At 39.4% G+C, this 18,050-nt stretch overlaps 2 protein-coding genes and 3 gene segments (V, D, J or C); 1 reads left to right on the plus strand and 4 right to left on the minus strand.

Annotated features, from left to right (window-relative positions):
• The window catches only part of LOC102523413, a 442,357-nt gene that overhangs the window by 169,746 nt on the left and 254,561 nt on the right, over nucleotides 1–18,050 (minus strand).
• LOC102505801 overlaps nucleotides 1–18,050 on the minus strand; it is a 222,123-nt gene that overhangs the window by 166,524 nt on the left and 37,549 nt on the right.
• The window catches only part of LOC102521144, a 383,406-nt gene that overhangs the window by 162,694 nt on the left and 202,662 nt on the right, over nucleotides 1–18,050 (minus strand).
• The window catches only part of LOC102511799 (immunoglobulin lambda-1 light chain-like), a 401,923-nt gene that overhangs the window by 151,533 nt on the left and 232,340 nt on the right, over nucleotides 1–18,050 (minus strand). The gene's annotated exons all lie outside the window — the stretch shown is intronic.
• On the plus strand, nucleotides 1,591–16,234 carry LOC106729620 (zinc finger protein 280B-like). 2 transcript variants are annotated; one of them, XM_032471639.1, is made up of 3 exons: nucleotides 1,591–1,739; nucleotides 2,473–2,531; nucleotides 12,383–16,234. In XM_032471639.1, the coding sequence occupies exon 3, from the start codon at nucleotides 12,467–12,469 to the stop codon at nucleotides 14,087–14,089; it is 1,623 nt and encodes a 540-aa protein (XP_032327530.1). In that variant the 5' UTR covers nucleotides 1,591–1,739; nucleotides 2,473–2,531; nucleotides 12,383–12,466; the 3' UTR covers nucleotides 14,090–16,234. The 2 variants fall into 2 exon arrangements, with proteins under 2 accessions (XP_032327530.1, XP_032327529.1); XM_032471638.1 differs by having other exon boundaries at nucleotides 12,398–16,234.

The following is an 18,050-nucleotide window of genomic DNA, read 5'->3' on the forward strand; positions in this document are numbered from 1 at the left end:
AAAGATTACCTCTGCAGTTTAGTTTAAAAACCTATAAACCCCAGTGTAATGGGAAGAATCACATCAAACTCAAATTGAGGGTCTTTCTGCAAACTATCTGACCTTTAAGGACTTCTGAAAATTGTCAAAAGTCATGAGAAACAAGGAAAGTTGAAGGCACTGCCGCAGACTGGAGTAAGCTAAGGAGACGCTATGACTAAATGCAATTCGGTACCCTTTATGGGAATCTGGAACAGAAAAAGGACATTTGTGGGAAAACTAGTGAAATTTGAATAAAGCCTGGAATTTAGTTAATGGCAACTTACTGAAAGATACTGGAGTAACTGCGAGGCCTAAACGAGGTTATTTCACATACATACATGTTAGACATTGCACATATTTTCTCTACATTATACCCTCTCCATTTTGACTATGGTATATTTCACTGGACAGACGTCTTCAAATGCAAAGGATCAATAATAGTTAGACTGTGTGATCTGACCATAATGCAACAAAATGAGAAATTGATAAAGAAACAACTTTAAAAATCCCATAGATTTGGAAAATAAATACCATATTAATATATAATCCTTGTTTTAAGAAGAGAATCACTAGGGAAATTAGGATATACTTGGAATTCAATGATAATGAACATTATTATGCAAAAATTGTGAGACACAGTTAAATTGGTACTTTAGTAAATCAAGGTAAATTTATAGTATTAGACACCAGAGAAATAAAAGTTATAAGTAAGTGATCTAGGCATTTATCTAAAAAAGTTGTAAAGAAGAACAACAGAACAAACCTATCGATATAAGAAGGAAGAAAATCAAGAATGGAAAAGTAATATACTAGAAATGAAAACAGCATTATAAATTAACAAAACCAAAACCGTTTAAAAAAAAACGATTACTAAGAGACTTTCAGCAGAACAAGGCACTTAAAAAAGATTCTGTAAAAGGCCAGATATAAGTACCTTATTAGGCTTAGCGAAAAAGATCTCTGGCAATTAATCAACTCTGCAGCCACAGACAATAACTAAAGGAACAGGCACGTCTCTGTTTTATTTATTTTATTTAAGGACTCTGAAAACTGAATTTCGTATAATTTTCACGTCACAAAATAATATTCTCCTTGTGTTTTTTTCCCTAGTCATTAAAAAATGCAAAGCTAATGTTTAGCTCGTTTCATGCTGTACAAGAACATGTGGCAACACACACACACGAACAGGTGGCGGGCTGGACTGGATTGACCCCAAATGCAAATCCAAGAGGAAGGGCTTCAAGACCCAGTTGTGGGGTCAGGTTCCTTAAGCAAGCGGCAGGCAGCAGCTAGTGCTTTTAAGGGAAAGAGACTTCACCTAAGGGTTCTGAGAGCTGGACTGCAGGTGGGCAAACTCCTGATGGGCTGGGAGCCCGCCCTCAGCCCTGAACCGGGCCAGCTGTGGAACCTTGACAGCCCAAGACCCTTGAGACACCGGTAGTTCATCAATCTGACTCCACCCCCAGCGGTTGCCACCAGGGGCGTCAGTGCGCGCATGCGCCCAAACAGGCCTCGCGGCCAATCGGATCGCAGCGCCCGACCTCGAGCCCGCACCTGGCAGCCAATCACAGGTGGCAGCGGGGGCGCGGGCGGGGGGTGTAGGCGGCGTCGGCGGCGCCCGGGGCCTGAGGAGGCGTCGTCGCCTCGGGCTTCGCCGGGGGAGTGCCTCGGGGCCGGTGCGCCGCCGGCCGCTCCCTCACCGCTGCTGACGGGAACCGGTAAGGACGTGGGCGTGGAGCGGCCGGGTCGGCCCCTGAGGGGAGAGGTGCGGGCTTCGCGGGTCCCCACACCGCGCCGGCCTAGCAGCGCCGGGGCGGCCTGTCCGGGGCGGCGGGGCCTCAGGAGGGAACGTGGAGTCCGCGGCCCGCGGATCCTGAGACCCTTTCATGTCTTCCCTCCCCGAATGTGGGCTGGCGCCGCACCCCATCAGCCTCGCTCCCTCGGGTGTGGGAGGAGCTGTCCTCAGACGAGGGCCCGTCGGGCCTCGCGGCCCCGCCGAGGCCTCTGGTGTAGCTTAATACATAAAACAACAGAAACAGGAACTCACAGCAGTTTTGTGACCCGAGCCTGGCTCAGTTCTGGAATCCGTAGGCCCCGGAGCTGTGAGGCGGTCGCAGCACTTAGAAAAATCGGTGTACTGGCCCCTCTCCCTCGCCACTGCGCCGTCTGTTTTCCTGGTTCCTGTGCGTCTCCCTCCCCCCACCCCGACCGAGCCCCCCAGGTCGCGCGGTGTCCGGGCTCTGGGTGTGGGCAGTGAGCATAGTGGGTGGTTATTTACTGAGAGAGGGAGGGTTGGAGGAACCGGTTTGGGGGAGAGGAATCCAATTCTCTACTCTGGTCGAGCGTGCGATGCTTGATAAACATCCCGGTGGCGGAATAGGTAGGCGGCGGGGTACAAAATATTCCCGGGACGCGTGACTCACCTGCTCCTCCTCTCTGGTTGCCCCTAAGGTGGGACCTGCTGCCTGGAAAGTGTAAGGTGCTCAGAAGTTCTCCAGCGCGCGCCTGAGGTAAGACGAGAGCCGTCTTTATAATAAGGACCAACGTTGTGTCTTTTGTCCCTTCAGTTTTTCTCTTGTGCTCTCCTGGGCCAAGACCTGGCTGTTAAGACAGTGTTCTCCCGAGTGGGTATGATGAATTCAGGCCAGCCATGGATTTATAATTCTGGAGCCTTCTAAACTGCGTCCTTAAAAAGGGGGGGAAAGGATGGTGGTATTTTTTCACCCACTGTCTTGAAAAGAAAAAAAAGTTAGAGTGTAAGAGTGCCTTAGATTTTAAACTGTGCAAAGGTGACTTTCTACCCGGTTGTGCGGCTAAAAGGGATTGATAGACACATCTTAACTTTTCACCTAATGTATTAAAATAATACAGTGGTTCACTTAGGGTAGGTGTGTTTTGGTTAAACATGATTACGTGGGGTTAGTTTGTTCTGTTCTGTTCTTTTAAATGGAGGTACTGGGGATTGAACCCAGGACCTGGTGCTTGCTAAGCAGGTGCTCCATCACTGTGCTGTACCCTGACCCAGTTTGTTCATTTCTTTACCCTTTTCCTTAAGAGCCTTATTTCATGAAGTGATTGAATGTGACTGGATAGGGGAGGCCATCTGAATTCATTTCATGCTAGGAGGCACGATTGTAGGTAGCTCTGTGCCCAGCAACTTTTGATCGCAGTTCCGTAGCATAGTTACTTATGTGTTACTGTGTAACACGGCGTCTCAAAACTTCATAGCTTGAAAAAACCAAATGTTTATTATCTCGTGGTCTACAATCCAGGAGTGGCTTAGCCGGGTGGTTTTGCCTCAGGGTCTCTCCTGAGGCTGTAGTCAGGCTTTTCGCCTGGATCCTCAGTCTCTGAAGACTTGACTTTTGTTGGATGATCAGTATCTAAATTCACTCCCTTGTCTCTTAGCAAGGGGGCTCAGTTTCTCACTCTGTGGGCCTCTCCATGGGGCTGCTCATGTCATGGCAGCTGGCTCCCCCTACCCCTGTCACCCCTAAGCGAGTCATTCTGGGGAGAACCTGCACCCAAGATGAAGTGCAGAGTGTTCTTCAGAAGTTACATACCATCACTCCTGCTGTGGTCAGCAGAAGTGGTCAGCTGTGATAGTGCTGGGGAGGGAACACAGAAGAGTGTGAGTACCAGGAGGCGGGATTCTTTGGACATCTTGGAGGCTGGCTACCATACCCATGTGTCCACCATTCCACCCCTTCTTATGATCTGAGGTCTATTACTATGAGTGAATTATTTGGCTTTAAACCAAAGCCAGAACTGCTCTTTGTGTACTGGATCCAATTAGTTCTTGTTTGTTTAGGGATATTCTAGCAGGTCTCTTAGTCCTGGGTTAACTTTTCTGTTTCTCCTGATTATTCCTATCAGCAAACAGACTGATTGTGAAGTCACCTCTCATTAAAAATCCATCTTTTGGTGGCATATCCCCTCTCTGCTTTTTTGATATCTGCTTGTTGTTACAGAAAAGTGTCTCCACAGTCTGCCATATTTGCTGTTTTAAATTCTCCTGTTTTCCTTTAAATCCACTCTTGTCAAGGTCACCGATAAATTCCACAGTTTTTAACTCAGTAGTCAGTTTTTAGTTTTTATTTTATTTGATCAATTGGCAGCATTTATCAGAGTAGTTCATTTCCTCTTTGGATACTTACATTGTTTTGAAATAGATCTCTAGACCTTTTCATCTTACAAAACTGAAACTCAATACCCATCCCATTGAACAACAAACTCCTCTTTTCTCTCTCCCTCTAGGCCCTAGTATCCACCATTCTGCTTCCTTTTCTTTCTTTCTTTTTTTTCCCTTAACTTTCTTTTCTATTGCTTTAACTACTTTAGATATGTCGTATAAGTGGAATCATACGGTATTTTGTCTTTTTTATGACTGGCCTATTTCATTTGTATTATGTCTTCAAGGATCATGCATGTTGTAGCATGTGGCAGCATTTCCTTTTTTATGGCTAAATAACATTCTGTTGTACGTATATATTACATTTTAAAAAATCATTCATCAGTTGATGGATGTTTAGATTGCTTCCAATTCTTGGTTATTGAAATAGTGCTGCTATGAGCATGGATGTGTAAATATCTCTTTAAGGCCCCACTTTCATTTCTTTAGGATTTATATCTAGAAGTGTAATTGCTGGATCATGTGGCTCTGTTTTTAATTTTTTAAGGAGCCTCTATACTCTTTTCCATAGCAGTTGATCCATTTTACAATCCATCTGTAGCATACAAAGATCCACTTTCTGCACATGCTTGCCAACAGTTGTTCTTTTCTTTTTATTTCTCTTTTTTTTTTTTTTGACAGTGCTCATCTTAATGGGAGTTAGGTGATCTATTATTGTGGTTTAGATTCACATTTCTCTGATGATTAGTATGTTGAACATCTATTCGTATACTTGCTGGTCATTTTATATCATGTTTAGATAAATATCTATTCATGTCCTTTGCCCATTTTGTATTTGAGTTTGTCTTTTTATTCTGTTATAACAGATCTTTATATATTCCTTTACATATATGTTGTTATTTATGATACATGTGTGTGTCCCTTAAAACATATATATGTATCACATACCTATGTGTTCCTAGTCACATATGATTTTAAAATATTTTTCTCTCATTCTGTCGGTTATCTTTTTTACTTTCATGATGGTGACCTTTGAAGGACAAAAATTCTTGATTTGATAAATTTTTGTTATTTTTTCCTTTGTCTTTTTTTTTTTTTTTTTGGTGTCTTCTCTAAGAAACCATTTACTCCAATTTTCTTTAAATAATTTTTTTAGTTTTAACTCTTATGTTTAGTTCCACAATGATTTTGAGGGTTTTTTTATATATGATGTGAGCAGGGATCCAACTTCATTCTTTTGCGTGTAGATCTCCAATTGTTCAATCAGCATTTGTTGAAAAGACTTCTCTGTTTCCCACAGATTATTTTGATAATCTTGCTGAAAATCAATTCACCATTAATGCATGGATTTATTTCTGGACTCTGAATTCTGTCCCATTGCTCTATGTTTCTATCCTTATGTCAGTACCACATTTCTTGATTATTGTAGCTTTGTAGTAAATTTTGAAATCAGAAAAGTATGAACTTTTCAGTTTTGTTCTTTTTCAAGAATGTTTTGGCTCTTCTGTGTTCCTTGCATTTCCATTTGGGTTTCAATTCTGTGAGAAGGCTAGCTGAGATTTTGACAGATCGATTGTGAGAGTCATGCCATTTTAACAGTACTCAATCTTCTGATGCATGAGTGAGCAATGTCCTTAGATTTATTTAAGTCTTCTTTAATTGCTTTAATAGTGTATTCAGTATAATTCAGTGTTTTCAGTGTTAAAAATTCTTGCATTTCTTTTGCTAAATGTATTCCTGTATTCTTTTCAATGTTAATGTAAATGTAAGTGTTTACTTAATTTCATTTTCAGAGCATTTATTAGCACTGTATAGAAATGTAATTGATTTTTTTGCATTGATTATGTATTCTGCAACCTTGTTATTAGTCCTAGTACTTATTTTATTGATCCTTCAGCATTTTATGTATACAAAATCACGTCATGTCCAATATAGTTTTACTTCTTTCTTTTCATTCCAAATGCTCCTTTCTTTTTTAAACTGCTTTTTCTTGCCTGATTGCCCTGATTATAGAACTTCCAGTATAATATTGAATCAGAGTGGTAGAAGTAGACATCCCTGTCTTGTACCTAGTCTTAGAGGGAAAGCTTCCAGTCTTTCAAGATAAGTATGATGCTAGCTGTGAGTCTTTTACAAATACCCTTTGTTTGATTAAGAAAGTTTCCTTCTGGAGGGATGGGAGTATAGCTCAGTGGTTAAGTGCATGCTTAGCATGTGTGAGGTCCCGGGTTCAATACCTAGCGCCTCTATTAAATTAAAAAAAAGAAGGAAAGAAAAAAAATTTTTTTCCTTCTGTTCCTAATTGTTAAGTGTTTTTCCCCACAGTCTTGAAAAGGTGCTACACTTAGTCAAATGCTTTTTCTGCAGGCAGATATGTTTTTTGTCCTTTATTATATTAAAGTGTATAATGTTTATTGTTATTTGTAGAATGAACTAACTTTCCATACCTCCATAAATCTCACCTGGTCATGGTGTATAATTTTTTTTAATACGTTGTTAGATTTTGTTTGTTAGTATTTTGTTGAGGACTCTGGCCTCTATATTCATAAGGGATATTGGTCTATAGTTTTGTGTGTGTGTGATGTCTTTGTCTGATTTTGGTATCAGAGTAGTACTGGCCTAATAGAATGAGCTGGAGCATTTTCTCTCCTCTTCTAGTTTTTGGAAGAGTTGATAAAGGGCTGGCGTTAATTTTTCTTTAATCATTTTGATAGAATTAACCAGGGTAGTCATCTGATCTTGGGTTTCCCTTTTGGAAATTTTTTTGATTACTAATTCAGTGTCTTTACTTGTTTTGGATCTATTCATATTCTGTTTTTGTTTTTGTTTCCTTGAGTCAATTTGATAGTTTGTGTCTTTCTAGGAATTTGTCCATTTCATCTAGGTTATCTAATTTGTTGGAGTAGAATTGTTCATAGTATTTCCTTAATTGTTTTTTGTATTACCTTTCTGTGTGGTTGGTAGTAATATATTTTATTTTTAAAAATAATATATTGAGGTGAAACTTACATAAATCAATAATTTTTAAGTGAACAATTCAGTGCAATTTAGAGTATTCACGATATTTCATATCTGTCTCTGTCTAGTTCCAAAACATCCCCATCATTTCAGGGTTAAACTCTTTACCTATTAAGCAGTTTCTCTCCATTTCCCCTCTTCCTTACTCTGGCAACCACCAGTCTATGCCTAGATTCTATAGATTTATCTACTCTGGATATTTCCTGTAGATGAAATCATACAATGTGTGACCTTCTCTGTCTTGCTTCTTTCACTTTGCGTGTTTTCAGGGTTTATCCAGGTGGTAGCGTATATCAGTATTTCTTTCCTTTTTTCTTGAAATTAAATTTAAAACTTTTTTATTGAGGTGCAATGATTCAGTATTTGTATGTGTTGTGAAAAGATCCCCACAATAAGTATAGTTAACATCTATCACCTTATGTAGTTACATTTTTTATTTTTTGCATGTGATGAGAGCTTTTAAGATGTACTCTTGATGATTTTCAAATATGTGATACAGTATTACTATAGTCACCATGTTGTGCATGACGTCTCCATGATTTGTTCATTGTATAGCTGGAACTTTGGACCTTTTGATCCCCTTCATGATTTTGCCCACTTCCCCAATCCCTTGCCTGTGGCAGCCACCAGCCTGTTCTCCCTATAAGCTTGTTTTTTTATTTGTTTGTTTGTTTGTTTAAGTTCCACATGTAAGTGAGATCATACAGTATTTGTCTTTCTCTTCCTTATTTCACTTAGCATAATGCCCTCAGGGTGTGTTCATGTTGTTGCAAATGGCAAGATTTCATTCTTTCTTAAGGCTGAATAATAGTCCATCGTGTATATATACCACATTTTCTTTACCCATTCATCTATCATTGGTCACTTAGGTTGTTTCCATTTCTTGGCTGTTGTAAATAGTGCTGCAGTCCTGCAGTGAACATGGGGGTGCCTTCATTCCTTTTATGGTTGAATAATGTTCTGTTGTGTGTGTATACCAGTTTGTCCATGCATCCATTGATGGGCATTTGTGTTATTTTCACCTTTCAGTTATTGTGAATAGTGCTGCCATAAACATGCATGCACATTACACATACTTGCTTGAGTACCTGTTTTCAGTTCTTTTGGGTATATACATAGAAGTGGACTTGTGTGGTCATGTGATAATTCTGTGTTTAACTTTTTAAGGACTTGCCAAACTGTTTTCCACAAAAATCTTGATTTTTACAAGCCTTTGATTAATTTTCAGGATCTAAAAAACTTGATTTTGACAATTTTTGCTGGTGTTTTCTTTGTTTTTATGAAGGAATGGATATTGTAGTTTCCTTATTCCATCATTTCCTCTGACAGCACCTTGTTGCTGGCATTTAACAAATTGACATTGTCATGTTTTTTGTTTTTTGGTTTTTTTAGTTGTCTTTTTTTGTAGTCCTCCACAACCTCTCTTTAAATCATTCACCAGTCACCTGATACTTCTAAACCCTTTTCAAATTCTTAGTGTTAGGGAGAGAACTTGCCTCTGAATTAATGGGCCACTTTTAGGTTGAACTCCCACCCTACTCATACCTCCTTTGTGGATTCTTCTGACTAAAATGCTGCTCTGCTCTCGGGAGGAAAGGAAGGAAAAGGGAAAGTGGCTGAATTTTTCTCTGACCTGGGAGAAGATCCCATGTAGTACTCTAGCCACACTGTTCTGAGAAAAGGCTTCCACAAACTATTGGTCCCCATGATGAGACCTGGCCACAGTCATCCTCCTGAATCCCAGGATTGCAGGGCTCTCACATTCGCTATAACAGTACACCTCAGTGGCCCTCCAGACTTGAAGAAAATTGATTATTTCGCAAGTATGAGCATTTCCTACCAATTTCCTCACCCTACCTTCATTTGCTGAATTATTTTTATCTCCTTCTGGATAATTATTTTCCTTTAATGAGTATTTGAGTGCTTATTGTATGCCAGGAGTGTGCTTGGCACTTGGGAGAAATCAGACAAAACAGTAAACAGACAGACATAAACAAACTGAAAAACAGAACAGAACTTCTTCTGTGGAAGAAACTAACATTCAGGGGAGGAAGAAAGTCAATATAATAAATACGTCATTCTTTTGTGAAATACAAAGTGATGTTATAAAATTGGAAAGAATGTCATAGAGCCGGGTCATAGGATTGAATGTTGGATAAGTAGGAGTGTTATAATTTTAGATAAAGTGATCAGAGTGAGTCTCTTGGAATAGGTAGGTTTGGACATGGACTTGAAGGAGATAGAAGTAGCATCTGCAAGACAAGCATTTCAGGTGGAGACTGAAGGGAGCAGCAAAGAAGCTGGACTGGAGTGAATGACCGTTAGACTAGAGACAGAAGAGGTCAGAGAGGCAGTAGCAAGAGTGCAGATTGTGGTGAAGTTCTGTAAGTCCTTACCTTTTCTCAGTCCATTCTATATGGATAGTCTTGGGGTTTTTTTGGACAAAGAACAATCCTGGTTTAATAGTTGTTCCCCTCTTAGACCACACTCCTTTACCTTCTTGAGCTTATTTATGGAAAAAAAAATTGTTAAAAATATTTTTGAAAAAGTCATTTTTGTTTTGCTTAGTTGCCCTGGGATGGAATGCAAATGTTTCCGCAGTGTTAAGGATCCTGTTAAGCTCCAGTTTCCCCTATGGATCTGTGTTTAATGGGCATTAAATTCTAAGGCAGCAAGTGTGTGGGGTTAGTGGAGTAGAGGGAAGGAGGATTGTTGGGGAAGGGACTTGAATGCTCTGGTAGGGAGAGAGTAAGGGGGTTGGGACAAGAATTCAGAGGGAGCAGTAGTGGGGTGACAAGAGTCAGGGGCAAGGAAGGATGGTGAGGGTAGGTACTAAGAGGAGTCTTAGTGGCATAATCTCAGGAGGTTAACTCAAGAGGGACTGATGCTTGAAAAAGCTGCTGTGTGGCTGTTAGAAAACCCACTTAAAGGGCCATTGTTTAAACACACAAGAATAACCTGGAAGATAGGTCATCACTCACTGTCCTTTCAGCTATCTTTGGAGTGAAACCTCATTGGCTGCTCCCACAGCCCTTGGCACTTCCTAGGTGGGACATATGAGTGATTTTTGAGGACTCATCCCTTAGATCTAGTAGGTCTTGACATATCCAACCTCCCCACTCTGATATCTCAAGATTCTGGTAAATGGTAGAAAATAAGGATACTAGCAGATAAGTGATAAGAAAATTCCTGTGGTCTATTGTTCTAGATGAACTCATTCCTTAACTTATTTGCTTTATGTCTGATTCTTTCTCTACTCTTAACTTTTCATCTTGAATGATAGGTTGGATGAAAAGTTAATCAGTATGGTCAACAGCTAAAAATTCTTCTAAGATCAGTTGGGTGAAAATCCAGCAATGTTATTGGAACCTAGTTTATTTTTTTTTTAAACAATCGACATTTATTCCCCATACTTTTGAAGGCTGTAAAAGTCCAAGATTAAGGTGGTGGCTGATTTGGTTCCCCAGGCAGGTTATTCCACCTTCCTGCTGTGTCCTCACCTGTGGGGGCTGTGAGAGATGGAGAAGAAGTAGGCTCTGTAATGCCTCTTCTTGGCATGACTGTTTCAGTCATGAGGGCCTTCATGACCTTATCTAAACCTAATTACCCTCAAAGGCCCTGTCTTCTAATACCATCACTTTGGGGGTAGGAGTTCAACATAAGAATTCTGGCATGGACAGAGTTCTCAGAGTAGATTGATGAACACATGAAATTAATGGAGCACTATCTGCTCTACAAATAGAGGTTCTTGTTAATGAGAGTTACTATTTATTAATTCGTTTAACAAATTCTGTGTTTGTTGAGCTCCCATGCTGTGCTAAGCACTTTGTGCTGATGATACAGCAGTCAACAAGACAATTCCTGCCCTTGGAGTTTACATTTTACTGGATAGACAATAGAAAATAATCAAGATAAATGATGTTTATAACATATTAGATGACGTTAAAGGCTTGAAGGTGGAAGAGAAAGGAAGAGATATCGGGAATGTGAATTAGAGGTTAGCTGGAATATTTGAGAACTCTCTGAGGAGGAGGCTTGGAATAGAGCCCTGAAGGTTGTGAGGGGCCAGCCATGGAGGTATCTGAATGATGGCCATTCATGTTAGACAGCAAATACAAGGGCTCTAAGCAAGGTAAAGTGTTTAGTTTGTTTTTAAAAAATAGCAAATTGGTTAGTGTGGTTAGAATGAAGTAGATGGGGGAGAGGAGTATGAGGTAATTACAGGACAGTATGTAAGGTTAGAAGTGTGGTCTTATAGTCATTGGAAGGATGTGACATTTTACTAAGTGAACCAGAAAGGCATCGGAGGGTTTGAGCTGAGAAGTGGTATAATCTGATTTGTTTGAATAGCATCACTTTGCCTGCCATGTGGAGAAGACTCAGAGGTGGAGTGAGGGACAAAGCACTGTTGGATTTAAGTTTAGTGGGGGAAGTCAGGATGGATTAGAGGGAGAAATTTAGGAGACATCAGTGAACGGATTATAATTAAGTCTTGAGATTATCAAGAGAGTTCATTCCCAATTTGCTAGGCCTAAGCACTTGACATGGAGTTACGCTGTTTGTTGGCCATATGTTGGCCATACTTTTACGCTGTTCTTTGAATTTGATGCTTTTTTCTATATTAATATGTATGAAATTAGTTTGCATGAATTAATTGAGATATGTGCATTTAATATAAATTTTATTCCAATTCTACTGCAAAACATGCCACCATTGAATAGGTGACGCTTTTTAAAAAGAGCTGTTACCTTAAGTCTAAGAAAAAAGAATTTTTGTCTTTAAGATACAGAAACACATTTAAAAGTTGTAAATTTGCCAAAGAAGATGCAACTGGTGTGTGGCTGACTTAGAACTCCAGCTTAATCTTCTCTGACTCCAAAGCCCATGTTTCTAAACACTGCGCAGTGGTGCCTTTGTAAAAATATTTGTCCTTTACATATGATTTTGCCTAGTCATTAGTTGCTGGAGTTTCTTTTTTCTTTTTTTTCTTTTTTCTTATTTTTTTTTCCAATAGAAGAGATCTTAATTTGCATATGGCAAAGCTGTGATTCTAGAATTGCATAGACTTGTAATCATGTGTTTTAAGTTTTCATTTATCCTCTTTGACTTTCAGTGTCCTTACCTGTAAAATAAGGATGTTTATAACCTCCCTAGAGTTTTGGAGAAAATTAGATAAGATGATGCATTTTTCTGTAATTAACTGATGTGTAGTGTGTTTGTACTTAGGTGGCAGTTTATATAAAGGAAGCACTGGGACTTGTGGCCACACCTTTCAAGAACAAAACAATTTAGAAAATGGAGCCACCATGTATGTTGTGTGAGGAAGAACAAGAGCCAGAACCACAGAAAAGCATAGAAGAAACCAAACCAGTAGATGATGAAGATGCTGAGCTGATCTTTGTTGGGGTAGAGCATGTAAATGAAGATGCTGAGCTGATCTTTGTTGGGATGACTTCAAATTCAAAGCCAGTCGTTTCAAACATATTGAACAGAGTTACCCCAGGTTCATGTTCAAGAAGAAAAAAATACGGTCACTTCAGAAAAGATAATGCTAAGAAATTGCGGCCTGTAAGTCATGTGACACCTACATCGGAAGCAGTGACTGTCTTGCCAGTTTCTGACTCTGAATCAAGATCAACAGACAGTCCTGTTATTATTGAGCCTTTGTCTAAACCTGATTATAAAAATAATTCACCACAAGTCGTGCCTAATAGCTCTTTAGAGTTACATTCTCCTTTGATCGCATGCACAAGTTCATTGCAGCATCCAGTAGGAACAGCACTTTCTGCAGGAGGTATGAATAAAAGTCCTCGAGTATCAAGGCAGCTTTCCACTTCTGAAACAAGTAGCACAAATCCCAAAAGGCCTAAACTCAGTGATGGAATCATAGGGGGACATTCTTTAGCTTTGTCCCCTTCAGGTATCTTTCATACAGTGACTACTCAGCAAAGCACATCCTCAAACAATGTTCATGCCTCATTAAGCCATGTTCAGAATGGAGAAGCTTTTCCAAAGGACAGTGACCATTGTAAGCCTGTAAGTCCTTTTAGGGAAAATGGACTGCCAAAAACAGACTTTTTGAGCCTAGCAAGTCAAAACAAGATTGTTGATCCCACGAAAGGAAATCTGATTGTATTACTTGATGACTTTTACTACGGACAGCACACTGGAGACGGGCAGCCGGAACAGAAGACTCATACAACCTTTAAATGCCCCAGCTGCTTGAAAGTTCTAAAAAATGTCAAGTTTATGAACCACATGAAGCACCATTTAGAACTTGAGAAGCAGAAAGGTGACAGCTGGAAAAACCACACCACCTGCCAGCACTGTCATCGCCAGTTTCCTACTCCCTTCCAGCTGCAGTGTCACATTGAGAGTGTCCACACTGCCCAGGAGCCCTCTGTGGTCTGTAAAATTTGTGAATTGTCCTTTGAAACAGATCAGGTTCTCTTACAGCACATGAAGGACAATCACAAGCCTGGCGAAATGCCCTATGTGTGTCAGGTTTGCAGTTACAGATCGTCAGCCTTTGTGGATGTGGAAATACATTTCAGAACATGCCATGAAAACACTAAGAATTTGCTTTGCCCTTTTTGTCTCAAAATTTTCAAAACTGCAACACCATACATGTGTCATTATAGAGGACACTGGGAAAAGATTATTCACCAGTGTTCCAAATGCCGACTACAGTTTTTAACTTTCAAGGAGAAAATGGAGCACAAGACCCAGTGTCATCAAATGTTTAAGAAACCGAAGCAACTAGAAGGATTGCCTCCTGAAACAAAAGTTGTCATTCAAGTGTCACTGGGACCCCTTCAGCCAGGATCAGTGGAAGTGGCGTCTGTTACTGTGAGCACATCTGATTCTGAACCATCACCCCCCAGATCTAAAAGTAGAATTCCAAAAAAGCCCTGTTAATTCTACTTTCAGTAAATCTGAAGCAACTATTGCAACCATAGAAACAAAAAATCCAAAACATAACATTTTTCAAAAGCATTAAATATGGTGAAACCAATGGATCATTTATGAATTTTTTTTAATTCATGAAATACAATGTTGTTTGATCTTAATTTTGAGATGTTATTTTAAAATATATTACCTGGTTTTCATATAAATGTCTGATTTACCACATAAAAGATGTTTGTGTATGTGTACGTGAGAGAAAGAAAAAAGTGAAAACCTATTTATTATTTTGGTATTTCATGTTATTTGTAATTTTGAAAGCTCTTCTATATATATAGAATCTGTAGAATTTTTTTTTAACAACTGAACTTTATTTTCAGCTTTTTCCATGCCTTGAAGATTTCAGTATTAACTATAGCCAGAGTGGAATGGCTTTGTCATGTTGTGGTCCTGTGTGCTGCTGAACTCCCAAAAGTGCCTGTGTTGTGCTGACCTGAGATTGCCTGGCTCTGAGAGCCTGGGTGTGGAGAAGCTGGGGGAGAAGCTGCTGCATGAATGGGGCCCAAAAACTGGGAGTTTAGTCAGTGGAGAGCAGTGACTCCTTGTCCCAGTTGAGGAAGAGGAATACATTTACCTCAGGCTTGGAGCCAAAGCAGAAGGAACACTGTCTCAAGAGTATCTTTACTTAGCCCAGAACATCCCAGGAAGCCAAACCATTAAAGTAAAATGCCTGTGTTTGGTGAGGGGCCCCTGCAGGCGTCAAGCAGGTGCTGCATATCATTGGCTTCAGATGGAGAAGCAGAGATAATAGAATGGAGCCTGGTGCCAGTGGACCTCCTGTTGAGTGATCAGAAGGGGAATTTGATTTGGTCCCTCCTCCGTCCCTCCTGGCTGGTCTTTAGTCAGAATGAACTAGCCACATCTGTTTCAGCCACAGCAGTAAAGGAAGTAAAGGTTCCCATGGAGAATAAGCCCTGACATCCATAGTTAGAGCTGCCCTGGACCCATAGTTTTAACTGAAAAGGGCCAAACACATGGAATCTGTCCAGTTTATGAACTGGGCTAAAATTAGTTCTCTTATCCTTAATCTGGAATAGGGTTGTCCAAGAACAGTAGTACAGTGGATAAAAATAGCCCAGGGTGAACAAACCCATTATAAGGCTTTTCCTTATATTTTTCCATGTATATGTATCTTACCCTAATTGAACATGTGAAGCTTGCAGTTTTGTATCTGCCTAGGACATGAATGTTATTACAGTTAATAGTTATTCTCTTATGTGTATAATTTCCCATTTTATCGAACTAATACTGAGTTTGGGTCTTGACATACTCAATGTGCAAAATGTCTCATGTCAATAATTATCAGGTCTTAGGGTTACTATTCATCGTCGACTCTATCCAGCTGTCTAATCCATGACTATACTATGGGGGAACCTCTTTCCCTGCCACCTCCAAGGCCTCTTTCTCAGAGCTATGGAGCGCCCTCTGAAAATTGGTTCCTGTACGTCAGCAGCCTTGGCTGCCTCCGTAGGTTTCTAGAGTTGAGTCTCCGTAGGTGTGTTTTAGTGCCGTCTCTTCTTGCTCCACCTCCAACCCAGGTGCCCAGCAGCCTCTGGACCACTCAAGGAATCTGGGATCCTGGCTGTAGACTTGTGCCAGGAGAAATCTCTCCTTTTTTCTCTTGCTTTCTCCTTCTCTTTAAAGGTACTTTATCTCTCCCCACTCCTTTCTTCCCTCCTCAGTCTAGTTAAATTCTCTAAGCTTTCACAAAATGCTGAGAAGTTATGATCATCAAGGGGTTAGCATCCCTCTAAGCACTGAGGAAGAAGGACTACAGATAACAAAGTTGTTGTGCTATGTCCATTTGTACATAATTTCCAGAGTGTATTTATTTGCTCAATGCTTAATGATTGATTTGCACTTTGAATGTTTCACCAGGCCTTTCCAGTTAGTTTGCTTGGGCCAAGGCACTTTGCTAAAATTTCAGCTTGAACCCCTTTCTTTAGGTATAGAAAGAGTATGTTTGTGTGTGTGTGTGTGTGTGTGTGTGTGTATGTGTTCTAGTCTTAGGTGGAAACTTTTGTGTATAAATAGATGTGCAGACTTTTGCATACTTACCTCCCTTATTCTGTTTCTATGATAAAAATATGAAATATTTTAGTTCTGCGTTTTTGTGGTTGCTTAGTATTATTAACACTGTTACTGTTTCCTCTTTCACTACAGTGTGCTCCTAAGGAGTACAAGTAGTTATTTATTGCCAACTAAGGTTCCAGTGGTATGGCCCCCGACTACCTCCTCTCTTCATTCTCCCATGCTACTCTACCATTTTCCCCACCGCGCACTGTTTTTGATACACTGGCCTTGCTTTTCAAGCAAATCCCATTTCTCCCAATCCAAAGACTTCGCAACTGCTGTTCTCCTTAGAATGCTCTTCCTCTAGGCCTGCATGGCTTGCTACCTCGCTTAGTTGTTTGACACTTCCTTCCTTTGGTTTCTCGAGCTTCACCAATGTTAAAATCACACAATGAAATCTCTGCCCCCACTTTCTTTTTCCCTCCTCCTCCTCCTTAAAGGCACTTTAAGTCTCTGCACTCTTCTCTCTCCAGTCTAGTTAAATTTCCTAAGTTTTCATAAAAAGCTGGAAAGAGATAATCATCAAGGCTTTGCTTTTAAGGGCTTTGCTTCTCTCTTAGAATTGAGTTAGCTTGAATCAGTTTCTGTGCCTGCAACCAGAAGACAATGAATAGTGAGTTGAATTCTTTCAGGAGCTTTCTCTGTTTTTCTATTGATACCTCTATATATTTTTAAGGCAATGTCACTTTGTTTTGTTTACAAATATATTGAATATCTGTCAAGATTACTATTTTGTTATTTCTCTTTGTGAATTTCCTTGTCTATTTTGCTTGTTCTTTCAGATGAAATTGATTATTTTATTAATGTTGCCAAAAATTGTAAGTAAAATTAGCAATTACAGGAATAAATTTTTTTTTTGAAAAAGTGTTTTCACTATGTTGTCTTTTCACCAACAACATGGCATATTTTTTAGTTTTATCTATATTCTTATTGCACTGGCCAGGATTTCTAAACAATGTGGGCTCTCTTCTTCCTTTTTTTTTTTTTTTCCTTCAGGTTTCAGCACAGTTTTACTGGGATTGTTCTTGGTCTTAATGAGAAAGTCTTTACCATCAAAGGTAATGAGTATATTTCTTAATGAATTTCTATTTCTGTCTTTAGAATTTAAAGAGAATTGTTGAATTTTATTGGGTGGTTTACAGTATTTGTTGAGTCAATCATTTACTTTTTTTTTTAAACCCTAGGTTTTGCTGGACTGTATTCACAACTTCTCTACTAGAAACTATCCTTTCCTGAAACAAAAATAATTCCATTTGGGATTGAATATTACCCTCTCTACTCAGAGTCTCATTCCATTTCTTATGTCTAGTATTAGGATATAGTCCTCTTCCCCTCATTAGATTTGCCACAGTTTTATCAATGTTTCTGATTTACTTTCCCAAGCAATCCTTGCTTTATTCCCCAACTAGTTTTGTTTTTGTTGTTCTCTATTTTTGTCTCAGTTCATTTTCTACCTTCTACTTTCTTTAGGATTATTCTTTTTTATTTTAAAAGCTTAATTTTTTTTTCTTTAATAAAGAATTTAGGACTTTGCCTACCTTTATGCACAGTTTTTTCTGAATCCCAAATATTTTGATGCATGTATTTTTTATTACAATTTTCATTCTCTGTACTTTTTTTGGTAAGTTAATTCCAAGGATTTCAGGATTTGCAGGCTGAATGTTTTAGTCTTAATTTATAGTTGACCAAGAATTAAATTTTCCTTGAAGCTTTGAGGGTGGGTATGTGTGTGTACATTCACATGTCTGTATACACATCCTTTTCAGATTACTACATAGGCTGTTTTAAAAATTGTATAGTAAAAACATGAAATGTTTCAATTCTAGAAATCTATTCCCCCTAA

This window comes from Camelus ferus, chromosome 32 (genome assembly GCF_009834535.1).
Source record: "Camelus ferus isolate YT-003-E chromosome 32, BCGSAC_Cfer_1.0, whole genome shotgun sequence".
In the NCBI taxonomy this organism is placed as follows: domain Eukaryota; kingdom Metazoa; phylum Chordata; class Mammalia; order Artiodactyla; family Camelidae; genus Camelus; species Camelus ferus.